We start from the raw sequence: 19,770 nt of genomic DNA on the forward strand, positions 1-19,770 counted from the left end.
CGAACCCAGGTCTCCAGTGTCAGAGGCAGAGCCCTTAACCATTACACTATCCAGCCACTGAAAGGGGTTTAGATACATTTGGGTGTCTGTGCCCATGTATTCAGCCACCTGGGCTACCTGCCCCCGGGATTTTGGCTAGATCTAAATGTACTGCAATAAAGTAATCCTTTTGTAAAATGCTATAATGTCCTCCCAGTAAAATTCCAGAGCCATTCACTATTTGCCTGCAGGCTTTATCTAGCTTATTAAAAATTCACATGATCAAGCTTTATCAAATGCTATAAGAATATAAATACTTCCTCTCTATTTGTGCTGGTACACACCTAGACCTTGTATTGGGAGGATCACACCAATGTTAAGTAGTATAGGAAAAGTGGAAAATCGCTCTAAAAGGCACTAGAACAGAGCTATTTTCCACGCATTTTTTTTTAAACTACACTTTTAGCTCTACTGTACAAAAATGAAAAAAATTGGTGCACCAAAACGCTCCAAAAATTGCTAGGCAGAACTAGAAAATCGTTAGGCACATGCCTAGAATCGCTTAGAAAAATCACCTCTAAAAACAATGAGCATTTGCGACTTGCGCTAGCGCTTTTAGGTCTGCACCTGCCCTTACTCTTGTCCCTTTGTTACCAGTGGGACTTAGCAGGGATGGTTATTGAAGACTTTCCTTACTTTCACAATTCTTTGCCCAGACCTTGAACGTTATATAGGGCTGGCTTGCATAACCCAGTGCCCTTCCTATGGATTATGCTATGCAGGTATTCCCTGGAATCCTTTCTCCACTCACCACAGTTAAAAGGCACGGAGCACTTCTCAAACTTGCAATAAACTCTCAACATGAGTGGTTTGTAATGCAGTATGCCATTAGGGAAGGCACCATCGCTAACCTAGGGTGGAACTACAGGAGCAGCACCCTATATCTGTGTGGAGTATTATTATTATTATTATTATTATTATTATTATTATTATTATTATTATTATTATTTAGTATTTATATAGCGCCGACATATTACGCAGCGCTGTACAGTGTGTGTGTGTGTGTGTATATGTGTATATATATATATATATATTATATCTTGTTACTAACTGTCCCTCAAAGGAGCTCACAATCTAATCCCTACCATTGCCATATGTCTATTATGTAGTGTAAGTACTGTAGTCTAGGGCCAATTTTTTAGGGGGAGCCAATTAACTTATCCGTATGTTTTTGGAATGTGGGAGGAAACCGGAGTGCCCGGAGGAAACCCACGCAGACACGGAGAGAACATACAAACTCTTTGCAGATAGTGCCCTGGCTGGGATTCGAACCGGGGTCCCAGCGCTGCAAGGCGAGAGAGCTAACCACTACGCCACCGTGCCATCACTGTCCGCAGCAGCCGAGTTTCAAAGTGTCTGCCTTTGGAGGTTGCTCCCAGCCGCAGTGCATGCCAAAAGCTGTAGTACTTATGTAGATGGCAGCATGCATTGCATCCGGAAACAAACACCAAGGCAGAATCTTTGAACTGCGGATGGTGATGATGCATTCCGCATGGACAGGAGGCTACAGGAGCAGCCACATAGGTAAGCAGTTGTGCAACTCCTGCTCCTCAACAGCATACTGCGTTGTGAACCTCGTTTATGGGGAGGTTCATTGTAAAGGGCAAAAATAAGTTTGGGTGCTCGGTGCACTAAGACATTGCTCAAAGAATGAGAGGGTATACTGAGGTTGGCTTGCATTTAACAGTTTTTAAAGACTACCTGGTGTGTGTGTGAGCGTGCGTGCGAAAAAAAAATTGGCAAACCAAAACTTTTCTTCTTATCCATAATGGGGTTGGCACTCAGTGCAGCAGTACAATACAGACTTTATGTTGTCTTTTTCAAGCTGAAGCTTGGGGGAAGCAATACAATGAAATTGAGGCTAAATTGGTTCCAAGTTCCTACACCATTTCTGTTGCATTAGCTGTAAGGTAGACCTACACTGCATAATATTTACTAATAGAAGTCCGTTCCAATAACAACGTTGGATCCTAACCAAAACCTATTAAAACTATGGCATTTATAATTGATATCACATTCAAAATTTCAATTAAATATTGATTGGGCATGTCTGTTCTCAGTCAGTACTGGTGGGTTAGAGTGAAAGTCCATGGTACATGGTGATGTAATCGCCTAGTCTCTGCACCAATACCGAGGTCAGGCAGCTATCAGCTGGAGGGGAAAGTTGGTAGTTAAATCTTTAATTGGATTTTCATCTGTTTATTGTGCACTTGGCTCTGTAGTTCCCATTTTATGGCAATAGCCAGTGCTGTGTACTTGAAATTTCGTATACGCTCTTTAATTATTTGTAGCGTTCAGGGAACAATAGTATAGACACAGCCTGTTCTGCTATATTGGGGAAAGGGGGGGGGGGCCTTAGAACAAGTGAGATTTGCCCTTCTCCTGTGACTAAAATTGAACAGAAGAGTTCAGTTATCAAATATCACTAATCTGTGGCTTTGGCGTGAACTGGGCCTGAGGGAAGAAGTTACATCAGAATTCGCTCCAGTCATCAGTTATATAGGTAGAACAAGTAGTTGTCTACTTATATATGTACTCCCCCCCCACCCCCCTCCTCCCTTGGCATATTATCGCTGACCCTGCTGCATTAAGCGTTGTCAGTGGACATCCGTGTTCTCCCCAGGCTCTTTTATCCGGTTGCTCCACCTGGCTAATTTTGGTGAGCACCCGGCTGTTATCAGCTCACCTCCTCCTATGCTGTAAGCAGAGTTGCGCACAGAAGCAACGGTCCTGCATTCTCTCATCTTGCCCCACCCGGCTACTTTTTCATGCCACCCGGCTGGAAATAATTTCTGGGGAGAACACTGACACTGGTTTACTTCTTACCAGGTTTCTGTACTATCCATCTACAAACAATCTAGTGTTGAATGTGTGTTTATGCTGGGAATACACATGAGGTTTTTTTTTTTTTTTTTTTTTTTTTTTTGCAGACAGATGGCTCGATAATTTGTAACTGGTCCAATCTGATTTCAATAGCTTTTCTCATAGAAGTGAATGGAAATCAATCGGAAAATCGGCTGGCTAGTAAATCTGCCAAAAAAACCTCATTGTGTATTCCCAGCATTAGGCTACCCTAGTGTACAGCATTACTACCTGATAGGCATGCTATACCTCCCTACAGTGTCAAGTGTAGCTGATCCAGTCAAAGCCTTTAGTTGTTAATTAAGCAGACATGTAACTAATCAACTGCTGATGGGTTTGATTGCCTCAGTTTTTTTTTTTTCAATTCCTAGTTCATTGGAAAGATGCATTTTTTTTTTTTAATTATTTAAAGGCCACCACTACTTCAAAATAGGAAACGTGCTCTTTGTGGGAGGTAAAACCTTTTAAAGGCCTCGTTCACATTCGGGGTGTTGCTGTCCGCTTTTCACAGCGCATTGCGTTCACATCTATGCGCTGCGTTAGGCTACGTTCACATTATGCCTCGCTTCGTTGCGCATTTGGAAGTGCGTATTATGTGCGACACACAAGAACGGCAGAAAGGCAGACAGCTCTTCTGCTGTTCACATCAAAGGCACTGCGCCGCAGTATGATGCGCTTGCGTACTGCTGCACGCGTTCTTCCCCCAAGTGCAGCGCTGACCCATTCACTGTAATGAATGGGATCAACAGTGCAATGCGTAGCAGCGCAGATGGCGCGCGATTGTACACATTGCATTCCGATCGCACAGCCATCTGCGCGTCATGATGTGAACGAGGCCGTTTGAGAATGTAGTGTTGCTTGCATTTCTATGCATTGCGCTATAAAGTGCACAGCAATGCAAGTGAATGGGTGCGCGTAGAAGCACATGCGGTTTTTACCTCCTAATTTGAAAAAAAAAAAAAAGTTTAAAACCAATCCATTAACGGTTCCCTCATTTGAAACCCCCACTGCGGGAGGAAGTCTTCAGGGGCCCGAGTGCTCCCGAAGATGGGCAGCTCCATACTGCGCATGCGTTAGTGTGCGAGAGAGTGTGCTCACGCGTGTGCAATATGTCTTCGGGAGCTCCCGATGACTTCCGAAGCCTCCTTCGGTGGCGGAGAGAGCATTATTTGACCAATTAGTCAAATACTGCTACCGGGGAGCCAGCGCTGGAATGTGGGGGCTGTGAGAGGAATAGGAAGGCTACATAGGACCCAGAGCTGTATTTGGTTGATTTTTTTTTTATTTTTTTTAAGATTTCGTTCAGTGTTTCTTTATACGTCTTCCCTGCAGCTTTTTTGGCCCTCTTTACAGCTAGCTTATAAGCTACAGCTCTGTATTTTGTCTGCACATAGTTACCATGTCATATTAAAATACTGTTTTTGGGGTGCTTGTATCCCCAGTATTAGAACCTGTGTTACTGCATGAAGGAATCCATGTCACCTGGGAATTTTTTTTTTAACATGATGATAGTTATGGTATTTACAAGGTGTATTTCCCAGCACAGGCTAATATATTAATCATTCTGCTGCATTCTTTTCCTCAACCTCTGTGCTCTCCTGGCTTTTTTTAGATGAGCTAGATGTCTCATCCCCAAGCAGTGTCATGAATAGCTGACATTGTTTACAGTTTACGCTTCTGTATTTCATTGCATTACGTCAGCGCAGGTGTGACAGTCACCGGCTGCACACATAGGCTTCTGTCCTGCTGCTGGCTCTTGGTTATTAAAACCTTCATAGTAAAGGCTGTGTGCTTCTGTTATTACTGCCAATTACAGTTAGTGTAATGCCTGAATAATAACAAAACAAAAAAAATTCATTCATTTAGCCAGTTGTACTTTTTGCACTGACATCAGGCAATGCTGTTCAACTGAAATGTTTCCAGGCACTGAAATCAAATGTGCAAGAGATGATCAGAGTTTTTGTCACCACTACATCTTCTCCTTCATTGTTCCAGCACTATGCAGGCGAGGTAAAGGATAAGGTTAGGTTCACAGTGGGATGCTATGGACCCTTATTATAAAGTGATATAACACTGTTTACCGCACTGCAATGTTAAGGCTATGTGACGTTAGCATTGCGTTTAAAGGTTGCGTTATGGTAACTCATTGCTGCAGTGCATTACCTCTACACACATGCGTTAACCGATACAGGGAAGCATCATTTTCATTGGCTATATGCTTCACTGTATCTACTGTATGCAACGTTAATGTGCGTTACAACTTTTTTGTTGCGTTGTAATTTTGCATTGCGACTTTAATGTCTCATCACAATGCAACATCCCACTGTGAACTTGGCCTAAGGAATACTGAATTACTATGGATTTTGGTTTAAAATCGATTAGAATTTTCATGAGACATGGTGGAATGTTTGCATGCAACAGTACAATTCTGTGGTTTCCTGGAAAATCTTGCGTGGAAGGACGCAATCCCTCTCTGATCAGGTTCTGATTTAATAGAAATTGATCAATTTGCTGCTTTGGAGGATATTGATTTTGCGTAGAACTTTTTTTTTTTTTTTTTTTTTTTTTTTGCCCTATGTCCTGAAAAGTAAATAAAAAGCGAAACCCCTTTTATCTGGCTGATAAGTCTACTGACAGGATTTAAGTGCTGGGAAGCTCAAGGAAGGGAGGGGGGGGGGGGCAGGGGAGTCTGTGGCTTTTCCCAACTGCCATGCAACCAGTATCTCCCTCCATGCAGATGCATATGCATTTATTTAAAAAAAACAAAAAAAAACTTTTAGCCAATCACATTGTTAGTGGGTTTAGGTAATGGCAATTGGGTTTAGGTAATGGCAATTGGTTCTGTCTACAAAAAAAAAAAATTGTCTGGCAGTAGTAAAGATGACTTGCAGGCTCATTGTGAATCTAACAATTTAAATGAAGAATTTTTTTTTGTTTTGCTTCTCACTGTGCAATGTATTGATTTATTTTTTCCCCCACTACTATTTTCAGTAAAGTTCCTCTTTTAGTGTAATTCCATTCTGCCTCCTTCCCACCATAGTCTGTTTCCATGGGTTTATATGGACTACAAGTCTCCACAACAGACTTGCGTTATTGTATAAAAGCTCTGTAAGGTGTCAATTTTAAATATTTAATTTATAAACTGCCTTTTTTTATATACTAGTTTATTTTTATTTTGTATTAATGTAGCTGAGGTTTTCACCTTGAAAATGTCTCTAATGATGCTGACTGGGTAGCATTGCTGCCCAATATAATTTACATTTTGCAGCGGATAAATTAGTTCGTACATATTCCTTTACCATCAGTTGCATAACGTTTTGTTTACCTGGACTCCAGCTGTAAGCTAGAGACTGATTAATGAATGAAGTTGGCCTTCTAATTGCTATTGGTGTGAGTCACTGGTTGGCTTTAATTATGTATCTTGAGTAGTGACATTATGGGAACTTATTTCTGTTTGACTGTACTATGGAATATCATGCTTCCTCTGGGAATTTGGAGTTGTGTTTTTTTTTTGTTTTTTTTTTAATTTTTTTTTTTTTATTATAGATCTTGCAAACTTTTGAGAATACACTTATTCAAGCTGAAGTGAGATTTCCATATAGCTGGACTTTTTTGTGAGGTCCGGTGTTAGTCATGGAAAGAATCGGTAGACATAACAAAAGTTGTTAAGGTAATACCTTTAGGTTAGGTTCACAGTGGTGAGTTGCATAACGCACGCATTAAGATGTGTGTGAACTGCAGTGGAGACTGGCCGTAGACTTTAATGCAAAGCTTGCATGCAGCGAGTTAGAATAACGTGATAGAATTGTATGAGCAGCGAGTTGTCATGCAGAATTATTCTGAAACGCAACTGAGCACTGTGAACTTGGCCTACTTACTGTCGTCTTCTTTAGGCATGATACAGAACTGGATCAGAACTGTATGCATGGTTCTGATCCATTTCTGTATCATGTCTAAAGAAGACACTTGGCTTTGAAATATTGTATAATTAGTCATTAAAGGGATTGCCTAAACATTTTTTTGTTTTGTCTTTGCATTGCTGGACTGGTCCTTATTTCTGTTTACCCCGTACAAATAGCTTTGTATTCCCCCCATGTGGTAAAATGTTATTATTTTGTGCACCATAGTATTTGCTGGGAAATGATTGTTCAATTGTTCATCTGAATGGTTACTCATGTAAATGTACCTTGTGAAGGAATACAGCACTGCTGTAAAAAAATGAGGTCACTCTAGATCAATATTTTTCCATTCATAGCTTTTACATCAGTATTTAATGCAGATATAGTGCCTGACCTAAGTAGCTGAGCAGTATGCTGCCACGTACACTATGCATTGCTGTGAGCCTCCCCAATTGCTTGTTATGAGTTGGGCTGCACTGATTGTACCTCATCTCCGCTATCAGGGGTGCTAAGCTATGTGCACCATTCTGCACTTCAGCGGGTGACTACAGACCCTAACAGGACCATTAGAACTAGCCAATTGTCCCACAGTGGATGGATCGTGAACTGGTTACGGGCTTTGCCTCTAACACAGGAGACCAGGGTTTGAATTTCGTCTCTTCCTGTTCAGTAAGCCTGGACCTGTTCAGTGAGGAAGACTCCCTAACACTGCTACTGCCTACCCTAATCGCACTCCTGCTGTCGATGGGACAGCTTTTGCGGGGGTTGCCGTTGCGGAGGGAATTGGGATATCGTCGTGGGCACAGGACGACTCCAGGGGGCTGCAAGAAGCCCCAGGTAAGTTAAAAAAAATTCGGTTTTCCTGGCAGAGTTGATCACTCATGGGATCTTCTGGAAATTGATGCTCCAACATGCCCACCCGATCGTAGTTTTAGATTACTTTTTGTCTGGTATTGTAAAATTATTAATACCACCAGACTGGACATTTTGATTGATGGGAAGGGGGAGCAGCAGTAGATTGACGGCCCAGGATGTTACACTGCCTTGAGCAGTGCAACACAGCATTTTTTGCAGATATCCATATATTTCATACTGGCATCTATGGACAGTGCGTGGAAGAATTATATCCCTCTCTGATCAGATTCAGATCTGAGGGCTCTATCTCCTTGCCACATGGAGTGGCCAACTACAAGTGTATGAGCATCTAGTGTTTGTTCCCAAGATGAGACCGCTCACTATGTAAAGATGGCTCATGGTTACTCCCAGAGGCCTAGAAGGCTAAGCATCTCATGAAACTGTATAAAATATAGACCTTTTGTTTCAGCGTGATCTAAAATCGTTTTTGATCCTTAGCAGTTTGAATGTTTCTTGTGTCAGAATGTATTTTAGTTTCTCTCTTCCACATTTTGTACCTGTTTAGATGGCTGAAAGATTTACATATTTTTTTTATTTTTTTAATTCACTTTACTTCATTTTTACAAGCACATTCATAGCATGACTGTCATCAAATTGTTCTAGGTTTTTGGCTGTTAATATAATTATCACTCGTGTAGATGCAGTGTCATATTCATGAGACTGCTGCTAATCTTGGGACATTCTACTCTGGTACATGTAGAAGCTATAAAAACCCACTAAAGGGGCAGATGAATTTGTGATCTCAAAAACTACAGTTGCACTGTACTGTGTAGTTTAAAGCAGGCCATACACGCGGCAATTTTTAGAGGCACATTTGATTGCTATGATTGAATCTGCTGCTTACCTGCAACGCGCCACATCAATCGTCATTTCAATCAATTAGCAGCAAAAATCTAAATTGAAGATCGGACTGGACGGTACATTTTTGTTAATTGCAGGTGCCTGAGGAGAAGTGGTAGATCAACTGCCCATGTGGCAGGAATCCTCCTCTCTGATCTGATTGAGATCAGAGAAGAATCAACCTGTGTGCCTCATTGGGCAAAAATCTAAGCACTACTCAATGTGGCAAACGTATAGATCCTTCTTATGCTGGGCATAGACGAGTCGACCAGGCTCGACTCCCGCCGCGTCCCCGCGGGCGGCCGGATCGATCCCCGCTCGTCCCCGCGGGCGTTCCTTATCTTCCACTCGATTCCCCGCTATTGTCAATCGAGCGGGGAATCTATCCGGTGGGTCATCGGACCTGTCGGATATTATCAATCAAGCCATCAGCGTCTCAGGTACCATACCTGGGGCTTCCTTAAGCCCCCTTGAGGCCACTTTGTCCCTTGTCCTCTCCCTGGTTGCTCCTTTCCCTCGGCTGGACAGCCCAGTAGCCTAGCCGAGTCACGCTTTGTCGCGCATGCCCCGCCATGCTCCTGTAACTACTGCGCAGGCGCAAAACTCTTCCGGCTCTAGAATAGCGACTGGGGCGCGTCTGAGTGACTAAGCACGACTCAGCCAGGCTACCAGGTCCTCCAGTGGGAGATAGGAGTGACCCAGGGAGACAGAGAGGGACAGCGGACTCAATGGGGCTTCAGGAAGCCCCAGGTAAGTATGGAACCTGAGGCTTCTTTCATCTCCGGTTCCCTTTAAACAGTTTGGCCCTCGATTTAGACTATGATTTTGACTCTGGTCCCTCATGTAGTTGAGTTTGACACCCCTGGTCAAGTGCATTAAACCTATTATTTAATAGGGTTTGCCTACCTTATCTTTAAGGCAAGAAAACCAGAAGACCAAATGGATGTCAGTTTGTCAGATTTACTAAATGTGCAAAAAGTGTCAGAGGAATTAGCAACAGACTGAGGTCTGTCACGGCTGAGAGTCAGGCGTGTGTAGAGGAGCCCCCCTACCATGTCACGTAAAGTTATGACATGCTGGCTTTTTTTGCTGGTATTGGGATTTGTATGGCTTATTTTAGTTCAGAGTAAAGAAAGTACTAAATGACTAATCCGAGATACAGGGGTGTTCCAAATGCTCAGAAATTTTAAATCTGCTGTTTTATTGGCCCTTTTTATATAGATCTCATACTTACCTAAACTGAAAGTTTTTAGCTACTTTTCCATGTTATGGGAAGCCCTTTTTACTTGGAACTGAAGAATAATTTTTGTGTGTCAAGTAGTGACTCCACTTTGATTTAAAGCTTGTAACCCAAGCTTCAGGGAAATCTGTCAGCTGGGTCTTCTAGAGGTGACCTGATACAGAACATGTATTTATGCCAAACAGAGCTAGCTTTGTGTGTTCTGCTCTACACCATGCCTCCCCATTAATTCTAGATGATGGAGCACTTCATGTAGCGTATTGTATGTTTATGGAATGTGGTATTGTATTTTTGCTGTGCCACCAGATTTTTTTTTTTCTCCAGTGTCTTGTCATTTTTTTTTTTTTTTTTAGATTTATTGCATCATTTATAAAGCACACAGAGGAAGTGTGGATTCTTGTTTTGATAACTTCTTTCAGAAAGCAGTTAGCACATTCACATGAGCAGCAAGCTGTTTGTGTTTCTGAGTGAAACTGCTGCTTGAAAAGCAGGCAGCAAAGAACTCTCTAGAATCAGATGATACTGGTGGCATTTATTCAATGTCATGTTTACCGAAAACAGTGGCAGCCAACCACTCAAGGGTTAATTTTGCACAACAGTTTATAATATACTTGTATTTTGCAGTAAAGAGAAAGGATAGTAGTTTCCAATGCTCTCGTGCATTTTTTTTTTTTGTTTTTTTCAGTAGTTATTGAGAAAGGTCGTCATTCATCTAATTTTACCACAAATGTATCGGTAATTACTTTACAGCATTACAGTGGTTCTGCAGAAATATGACTGAGCCCTGAAAACCACTAGGAGCGCTTTTCTGAGCGCTTTATGATTTGAAAAGCTCTCGTTAATATTTTGCTTTGGGTGTGATTCCACTCGAACGATGCGATTTTTATAAAAATCCCCCATAGCATTGCATTAGAAAGAGCTTTTTTTAAATCACAAGCGCATAGAAAAGGCTGCTAGTGGGTTTGAGCCCTGAGGCTGACTTCTGCAATCTAATGGATGACTTCTTAATTGATTGCTTTTCTCTTGGGGTAGACACATTTTTTTTTTATATAATTTAGCCATGATCAATTTGCGTATAGCTTCTTTTTAGACACTCCCTTAGGCCCAGTGCACACCAAAACCGCTAGCAGATCCGCAATACGCTAGCTGTTTTGGGAGCTGATTTCAGAGCGATTCTAGGTATGTTTAGAGAGGTTTTCTAAACATACCTAGCGGTTTTGCGTGCGATTTTGTGTAGCAGATTACACATATTGTTACAGTAAAAGCTGTTACAGAACAGCTACTGTAACAAAAATGCCTGGCAAACCGCTCTGAACTAGCGTTTTTCAGAGCGGTTTTCCTATACTTTACATTGAGGACGAAACGCTTCCGAAAACCGCAAACACGCAGCAGGAGGCGCGTTTGCGGCTTGGCAAAAAACGCAAACCGCCGGTGTGCACCATCCAATTGCAATACAAGCGTTTTTAGAGGCGGATGTGGCCGGCGGATCCCTCCGAAAACCGCTCGGTGTGCACTGGGCCTTAGAAGGAATATGCAGGTCAAGTGTTTTGACATTCCTTCATCATACTCCTGATCTTCAAGAACTCTGAGGTAGTTACTCAGAGTGAGACAGGGGACAGTTCAGGGATGGACAGTCATTTACACTGCCACCAGGGAAGAGGGAGCAGAGCCTGAAAGCTCATTACCATTTTAGTATTTTAGTATACATTTTATAATGTAAGTAGTGTCCACATCTTGGAACTGAATATTCATTGTGAACATACACGTAATTCAAACCAGCCTATGGCCCAGTGCACACCAAAAACCTCTAGCAGATCTGCAAAACCCTAGAGGTTTTTGAAGCAGATTTCAGAGCAGTTCTAGGCATGTTTAGAGACGTTTTTTTGGAGCATTTTTGTGTAGCAGATTTCATATATTGTTACAGTAAAGCTGTTACTGAACAGCTTCTGTAACAAAAACGCCTGGAAAACCACTCTGATCTAGCGTTTTTCAGAGCGGTTTTCAACTTTCCTATACTCTAACATTGGGGCAGAAACGCCTCAGAAATCTAAAAAATGCTGCAGCCCCTGAGTGTGCTTGTGGAAAAAACGACCCACTCTGGTGTGCACCATCCCATTCACTTTCATTAGCCCCCTGCGAGCGGTTTAAAAAACTCTTCAGAACTGCTCTGGTGTGCACCAGCCCTGAGTGTGGTTATAATCATTTTTTTCTCCAGTGAGGTGCTTCATGTGGACATTGCCTGAAGTTCCCGACCTGTAGCGGGATGTTTTGTTTTCTTATGCATTCTAGTGCTGCCACCTGATTGGCACCACGTTTGCCAGTTGTGGAATTGGAAAGGTGTTTTTTTTTTTTTGTTTGTTTTTTTGCATGTTGTATGTTTTCCTATGGATAAAGATGCAGCTTAGCAATACATTTTAATGGAGCAACAAATACTGTTTCTGGTAAAAGGCAGAGAGCTGTCTGTCAAAGTGTGAACATTGAAATACATGTCAACAAGCCAATTGATTAAGATGGGCTGTCACTGTTAAAGCATTTTCACACTTGAGAAAAACAAAAAAAAATTGTATGCAGTGTGAATGGGGCCAAAGTTTGTTGGAAGACTCTGTGATGGCCTTTACCTATGGAAATTCACTGTCAGGAGATAAAGGTAATGGTAAACTACTGTGTGGGTGGAATAAGCATTATCTTCACAGGGCTTTAGAACCTTTATACTGTTTCATCTTCTAGGCTAATGACTTTTTATGATCGTCATTTGGAAACTCATAAAACGAGGTAGACAAGCTTTTTTTTTTTACGAAGGCTGATATGGAAAGAAATCTTGTAAATTGTTCTGTACAAAAGATATGTAACCACGAATGCTAATGTGTCATGGCTAGATTGCTCAAGCTGCTGTCATTACTGCCAAACTATTCTTCAGGATTCAGAGACAGTTACGTGTAAAATAACAATGTGAATATGCACAACATTCCTGTTACATTCAGTTCTATTGTGGAGGAAAAATAGAGCATTTTGGTGTATCGGTATATAAATGTACTGTTATCAGTATTTAGTATCAGTATTATATTATTAAAATATATCAGCGAGCAGATTAAGGTGCCCACTAATGATACAATCTAGTTGTACAGAAAAAAAAATGAAGGGATGGGGGGGGAGGGGCTGGCGGCAAGATGAGCACTGCTCATTATATGTCATACTGGCCTCATTTCACTAAGATCATGCTGGAGATAATAAGGCAAGAGAAAACGTACCTCCACACAGTGAGAGAGTTATCTTATCTCTTCATTCCTTAAGTTACCTCCTCTGTAGTTATTTTCACACGCAGTTAATAAACAGCCTGTCTTTAACTCTGGAGTTATTTTAAGGATTGAAGAGTTAACTTAAAGACAGAAGAGTTAACTTTAGGTTTGCCTGGGGTAAAGTGTTTCCTGAATACTACATGCCTCATCACCATGGTGATAACTCTAGAAACATTATTAAAGGCAGGAGATAAGCATAGTGACTTGAGGCCAATGTGTCAAAACCTCAGCCACCTGTTACATGAATGTTCCTTTGCCACAGCCCATTAAAGGACATCCAAGGTGAAAATAAACTGATCAGAAAAAACATTATATCCATCCTCCTTCTCCTAAATATGACTTTTTTAGATATCCCTCAGTTTTATATTTAAATCTAGTTTCCAAGTTTTTACTGTTTCATTCTGTACTCAATGACGCCTTCATTGAAGTATGCTCGAGCTCAAATCTATGAATTGACCCTTTTTATCTCTTTCCTGCTCCTAGACACTATTTACTGACAGGAAAGTGTTTTATAGCTGTAATTACTAATCGGTGAGGGTTATGCTATAGTCTGACCCATTCTAACCCGGTCCCGACCCAGACAGAAACTGTCACTTGCATACCTGATTTTTAACTCTCTCAGGCAGAGAAAAAAGGAACACAGCCTAGTTATTTGTGTATACGCACTATACGTATACATCTATCCCATCATGTCGCATGTCACCTCGGTTGTCCTTTAGGGTATAAGGCACTGTCCACGTGTGGTTTATCCCAGGTCATAGGAACAAAATGGTAGATGCCACATATAAGTGCTCAGGAGTCAAGCAGCAAGCATAGATGAACACACAGCCTTTGCAAGCTGTTGCCAATAGCAATGAAACGAGTTCATGCAGATGTATTTGAAAATTATCCCACAGAGCAACGAGTCGTGGTCAATCATGCAGTCTGAATCACAGACCAAGAAAGCTTACCAATCTTACCACTTCTATGTATGTAGAGTGAGGGATGAGCTTAATTGTCCATTCAAAGTGTATTCACTCAGTTTACCCTTCTTCTACATAGATTAGGGCCTTTGGCCTTTTTCGCAGCATTTCCATTTTGAAATGCGTATTCACATTCACTGGGATGAGAATTCAAAAAAACATTTTTTTTTTTTTTTCTTTTATTGAATTACTGAAAGATATTTTAATATATTGAGATGCGTTCATATGAGAATGAAAACCTTGAGTTTTTTTTTTTTTTTTATACAGAAATGTTGGCTTACTGAAAGGTATGTCCATGTACATACTCACTATTAGGTCAAGGATTCTTTTCCATAAATTACTGCTTCAGGAAGTGATCAGCCTCAGTAAGACACTTCTGACATTGTATCTGGTTCAGGAGTGGGATGACGCAAGGAATGCAACAGTTGTAGCCCATGTCCTGCATACAGTATGTCTGTGTGTGGTGGCTCTTGAAGCATGAACTACATCTGCAGATAACAAAATTGAATTTTCACTATCTTTTAATTTCCTGAGATACTGAATTTGGGGTTTTCATTACCTGTAGACCAGGGGTGCCCAATAGGTCGATCGCGATCTACCGGTAGATCGAGACCGCCTGATCGGTAGATCGCGGCCTCTCGGCCGCGTCCCATTGAATTTAGCAGCCAGCAGCTGTAGAACGCAGTTTCTGCTGCTGGCCCCTGATTGCGAAGGAGCAGAGGCACGCAGCCAATCAGGGGAGCAGAGGCGCGCAGCCAATCAGGGGAGCAGAGCAACTCCATTCACGCTGCCCACCGGAGCCTCGGCTGAGGGAGTGAATACCTGGACGCCGCCGCAGGAAGAAACCGGCCTTATACCCAGGTAACCTATACTGAAGGGACCTATACCCAGCTAACCTATACTGAAGGGACCTATACCCAGCTAACCTACACTGAAGGGACCTATACCCAGCTAACCTACACTGAAGGGACCTATACCCAGCTAACCTATACTGAAGGGACCTATACCCAGCTAACCTATACTGAAGGGACCTATACCCAGCTAACCTATACTGAAGGGACCTATACCCAGCTAACCTATACTGAAGGGACCTATACCCAGCTAACCTATACTGAAGGGACCTATACCCAGCTAACCTATACTGAAGGGACCTATACCCAGCTAACCTATACTGAAGGGACCTATACCCAGCTAACCTATACTGAAGGGACCTATACCCAGCTAACCTATACTGAAGGGACCTATACCCAGCTAACCTATACTGAAGGGACCTATACCCAGCTAACCTATACTGAAGGGACCTATACCCAGCTAACCTATACTGAAGGGACCTATACCCAGCTGACCTATACCCAGCTAACCTATACTGAAGGGATCTATACCCAGCTAACCTATACTGAAGGGACCTATGCCCGGCCAACCTATACTGAAGGGACCTATACCTAACTACATTTCCGGGGGGGGGGGGGGGGGGGGAGAATGGGTGCATTTGAAACATCGGTAGATCTCCTGACCTCGGCGAATTTTAAAGTAGCTCGCGAGGCGAAAAAGTGTGGGCACCCCTGCTGTAGACCATAATCTACAACATAAGAAACAATGATTGAAATATCATTTTGTGTAATGAAACCGTTTCACTTTTTGAATTGAAATAGTGAAATTAACTTTTCAGAATAGTCTAATTTGAAATGTACTAGTACATGTGTAAACTCACCCTTATCTATATGGTTTGTTTTTTTTGTTCTGTTTTTTTTTTTTTTTTTTTTTTTTTTTTAATACTGTAAATGTATATGCTAAATTACCATGTGAACTGAGCTGTGTAAAAAGCAGTAAAATGAGGGGCTGTGGGGAATGCAGTGCAGGTAATGGATTTCATTTATTTATTTTTCTGTGGTGTTTGTTTCCCAAACCCCCCACCCCCTCTTCAAAGGTGCTCTATATACATAACGTATTCAAGGATTAGAAGAGAAGGGGTAAAGAACCATTTTTTTTTTCTTTTTTTCTCTTCCATGAAAATGCAGTCAGTGGCGATAGTGCCATTATTTTAATGTAAATCCGTACCTTCTGTGAACAGAAACCATTACTGTATTCATTGGTGATGATTTAAAACTTCTTGTATTCATTGGTGTTACATCAGTATTTTCCCATGCATGTACTACCATACTTCTGGGTTCCTAGAGTTTACCACCCCCAAATATACTGTCAGTGTCAGGCTGGCCATTTTCTACTATTCAGGCAATCCAGTCCTTATTTTTGCAAACACTGCCACCTTGTTCATTCCCAAACAAGCAAGCATAAGGAATCCGATGATCTTTACTCTGACATGTTGGCTGCATGTAAAGGGATGCATTGTATAGATTGCTAACCTGTGTGATAATTCTGTACACCTGTCGCACAGTCAGACATTTGTAGCAGGTGTTTTCATTTTGTGAATGTGAGCAGTCACTCTAGTTTAATGAGAATCTGTACTCTAAAATCCTTACAATAAAAAGCATATCATTCTATTTATTATGTTCTCCTGGGCTCCTCTGTGCTGTTTCTGCCACTCCCTGCTGCGATTCTGGTTTGTAATTGCCAGTTTTAGGCAGTGTTTACAAACAAAAGACATGGCTGCAGGGGACGTGGAGAGGGTGTGTATAGCTTATATCCTATCACAAGCAGAGCAGCAAATTCCAGCCTGAGTGCCTGAGCCCGACAAAGCTGTCAGAGGAAAGAAGATTAGATTATAGAACAGAGATAATACAGCCACTGTGCAACTAGGAAAGGCTGCATGTAAGACAGACCACGTTAGAACAGGTATAGAAACTTATAGGATAGAAGAAATAAGGCTGAAAAATGTGTTAGTCTCTTTAAAGCTGAACCGTATGAAAATATTTTCCCCAATCAAGACTGCATTACAATGTGCTGTTAAGCAAACCCAGGCAGCAAACATTAAGGGGCAGATTTAGCAAAACCTAAGGAAAAATATAGCACAACTATATTTAGGATTACCTAACATTGCAAAGAATTCGGTGATTTTTATCTGCAGTCGCATTGGCCAAATTCATTGATCTTCAGTGATATGTAGTGAGAATGTAATTGGTAATATGAATGTTATTTTGACAGATTACTATTCCTGACAACAATGTTTTGTGTTTACAGATCCAGTGATAAGATGTATTGAAGGTTGAGAGCTCACTTCCCAGCAGGGACATCCTTTCATTCAGGTGAGTAAGATGCTTATTTGTTTTAGTTATTTCTCTTTTGCAAGTGCTGCGATACAGGATGTAAATTATGTCATGAAGAATGCAGTGCCACATTAAGAGTTCAACAGTACATGATGGGCCAACGATTTTTCACAAAGCCGAACCTGCAGGAAAACTTTTTCAGTTGCGCTTGGATAATTTTTTTTTTTTTTTTTTTTTATGATGAAACAAATTCTTAGTTTAATATTAATTTGTTGCTATAACACCCTTTTTTAATAGCTCTAAACCAATAATTGGCGTAATATATTTGAATATAAACGATCAGAGTATAAACCGAGGTACTCATTCAGACCCCAGGTATTTGTTTGACTCAAGTATAAACCTAGGGTAGAAAGTCAGGCTGCTACTTTTCACATCCCCATATTCCTTTCCTGGTGGTCTAGTGCCCCCTCCCTATCCCATATAGCCTTCCCTGGTGTCTAGTGGTTCCCCCACCTCCCCTCCATACAGCGTTAACGGGTGGTCTCGTGGTTGATAAAGGAGCCCTACATGGTTCCGGAACATTGGCTATTTTTTTTTTATTTTTTTTTTTATACAAAACTAATAAAGAATTATGTTAGATGTGCTAGCTGACTGAAGTCTGACTGGATTAGCTGCATACTTGTTTCGGTACTATTCAGTTAGCTGGGCGCAACCACTAGGTGGCGTTAATTACTATTCCCCCTCCAGGCTGCCATGGATAGTAGGGAAAGAATTAACTCTGGTGGAGTTTTATTGCCACCTAGTGGATGCACCCGGCTAACGGAAAAGAACCCTTGTTTCAGGTATGTGATTCAGACACTGCTGATACATGACAGATTGGCAGGACACCATGCAACTCACCCCCAGGGTCCATATTCCACATATGGTCTTGAAATCCCCGCCCCGAGTGTGAAATTGGGTCCTGGCCTTCTTTATTTTTTTTTATTTTTTTAAAAATTCCAAACCATAGGTGCAAAGGATGCTGGGTGATTGATGTCATAACTCCACCCATCATGTCCATGTGATCTAACCTAGGCACACAGACAGACATCTGAAATAAGAATTATAGCAAACAAACATAATAAGACAGGCAGCTGCAGTTTTCCTGTCTCTTCTCTGTACTACAATTTGTGATCAAAGAAATAATTTGACCAGGCAGGCAGAGATCAAGAGAGGGAGGGGCGGGGGAGGCTGAAGAGTGCACAATGCTTCAGCTTCAGGAGGAATAAGGAAGTGCTACTTACAGATATAAATGTGAGTCTTTTCTATCCACTATGATGTACCAGATGAAAACTTCATTTTTTTTTTTTATTTTTTTTTTGCTGGAGGTGGTCTTTAAAAGAGAATGAATATGGCAGTCACCATATCTCTCATCATTCTGGTGTCCTTTTAGGCCGCTTTTTACTCTTGAAGGCTAAATCTGCCTTGTAAACCTATTTTGCCACAAGGGGCTGCAAAAGCAATGCACATCTATGAAGAATTTCACACTTACTGCAGTCCCTTGCACTGCACCAGAAGTGTCTGATCTGACACAAGGGCAACAGCACGTTACCGCAAGCACCACGCTTACCGCACAGTACATCGGTAATGGTAGTCTATGAGCTAGGTGCGTAGTGTAAATGACGGAGTGTGGATCGATGAGAATCCCAAAGATGGCCAGCAGGGAGTACGTCACTGAGCGGGAGGTGATGGTGGGGGGCTGGGCAGGGCTATACGTATGACTCTGTCTGCGCTCCCTGCTGCAGGGTCATATGTTTGTCATTTTTTTGCGATGGGAATGCAGCATTGCATTTCCACCGCAATGCAAAAAATAGATGTAAAAAACAGCCCAAACTAAATGAGGTGCCAAAAGACTTGGTGTACTGCAAGCTTTTGAAATGACATTGCTAATGACTTGAAATTGCAGTACCATTTTTAATGTGTCCATATAATGGGAAATGAGCAAGTAATTTAAGTCCATGTTTGCTTGAATTTCTTCAGTATTTAACCTTTTTCAAATGGTAGTATATCATAAATCATAGTGTATAAAAATGCATGTTTTTACGATAATCACATTTTAAGTTTCATTGCCTAAACTAAATGACGGCTTAACATTTCTTTTTCCGTTAAGGTGTGTTTGGTTTGGTGGAGAGGCTTCAAAGGAGAGCAGTCATCCACCGTTGCCTTCCATATCTGTCATAGATAAACATGGTGAGATGTTTGGGGCCTGGATACAGCCAACGAAGACTTCAAAATATTATTCTTGTTTAACAGTCATTTGCTTCTTTTTTATTTAGGATGATGAAAGTCAGAGCAGTTTAGAGTGTATCCAAGCCAATCAGATTTTCCCACGTAAACAACTGATCCGTGAAGATGAAAACCTTCAGGTAATTGGTACTTTCACATATAATTCTTAGTTGAAAAAAAGTTGCTAATCGTTCCACTTGTATCATATAGTCTACATGTTGATTAGGAAATGGTTACAACTTTGTCTAGTGTAATACCAGGTGTTTTGCCATCTGGGGAGGTTTCCTC

The 19,770-nt window shown here is 41.4% G+C and overlaps 1 protein-coding gene across 2 annotated transcripts in view; it reads left to right on the forward strand.

The window, feature by feature from the left end:
• MTMR3 (myotubularin related protein 3) overlaps positions 1–19,770 on the forward strand; it is a 100,144-nt gene that overhangs the window by 36,197 nt on the left and 44,177 nt on the right. For both annotated transcript variants that reach the window (XM_068240427.1, XM_068240435.1), the window contains exons 2-4: positions 17,192–17,256; positions 19,367–19,446; positions 19,533–19,622. In XM_068240427.1, the coding sequence (XP_068096528.1) occupies positions 19,444–19,446; positions 19,533–19,622 (93 nt within the window). In that variant the 5' untranslated portion in view covers positions 17,192–17,256; positions 19,367–19,443. The remainder of the gene's footprint in view (positions 1–17,191; positions 17,257–19,366; positions 19,447–19,532; positions 19,623–19,770) is intronic.

Source organism: Hyperolius riggenbachi, chromosome 1, assembly GCF_040937935.1.
Source record: "Hyperolius riggenbachi isolate aHypRig1 chromosome 1, aHypRig1.pri, whole genome shotgun sequence".
Classification (NCBI taxonomy): Eukaryota; Metazoa; Chordata; class Amphibia; order Anura; family Hyperoliidae; genus Hyperolius; species Hyperolius riggenbachi.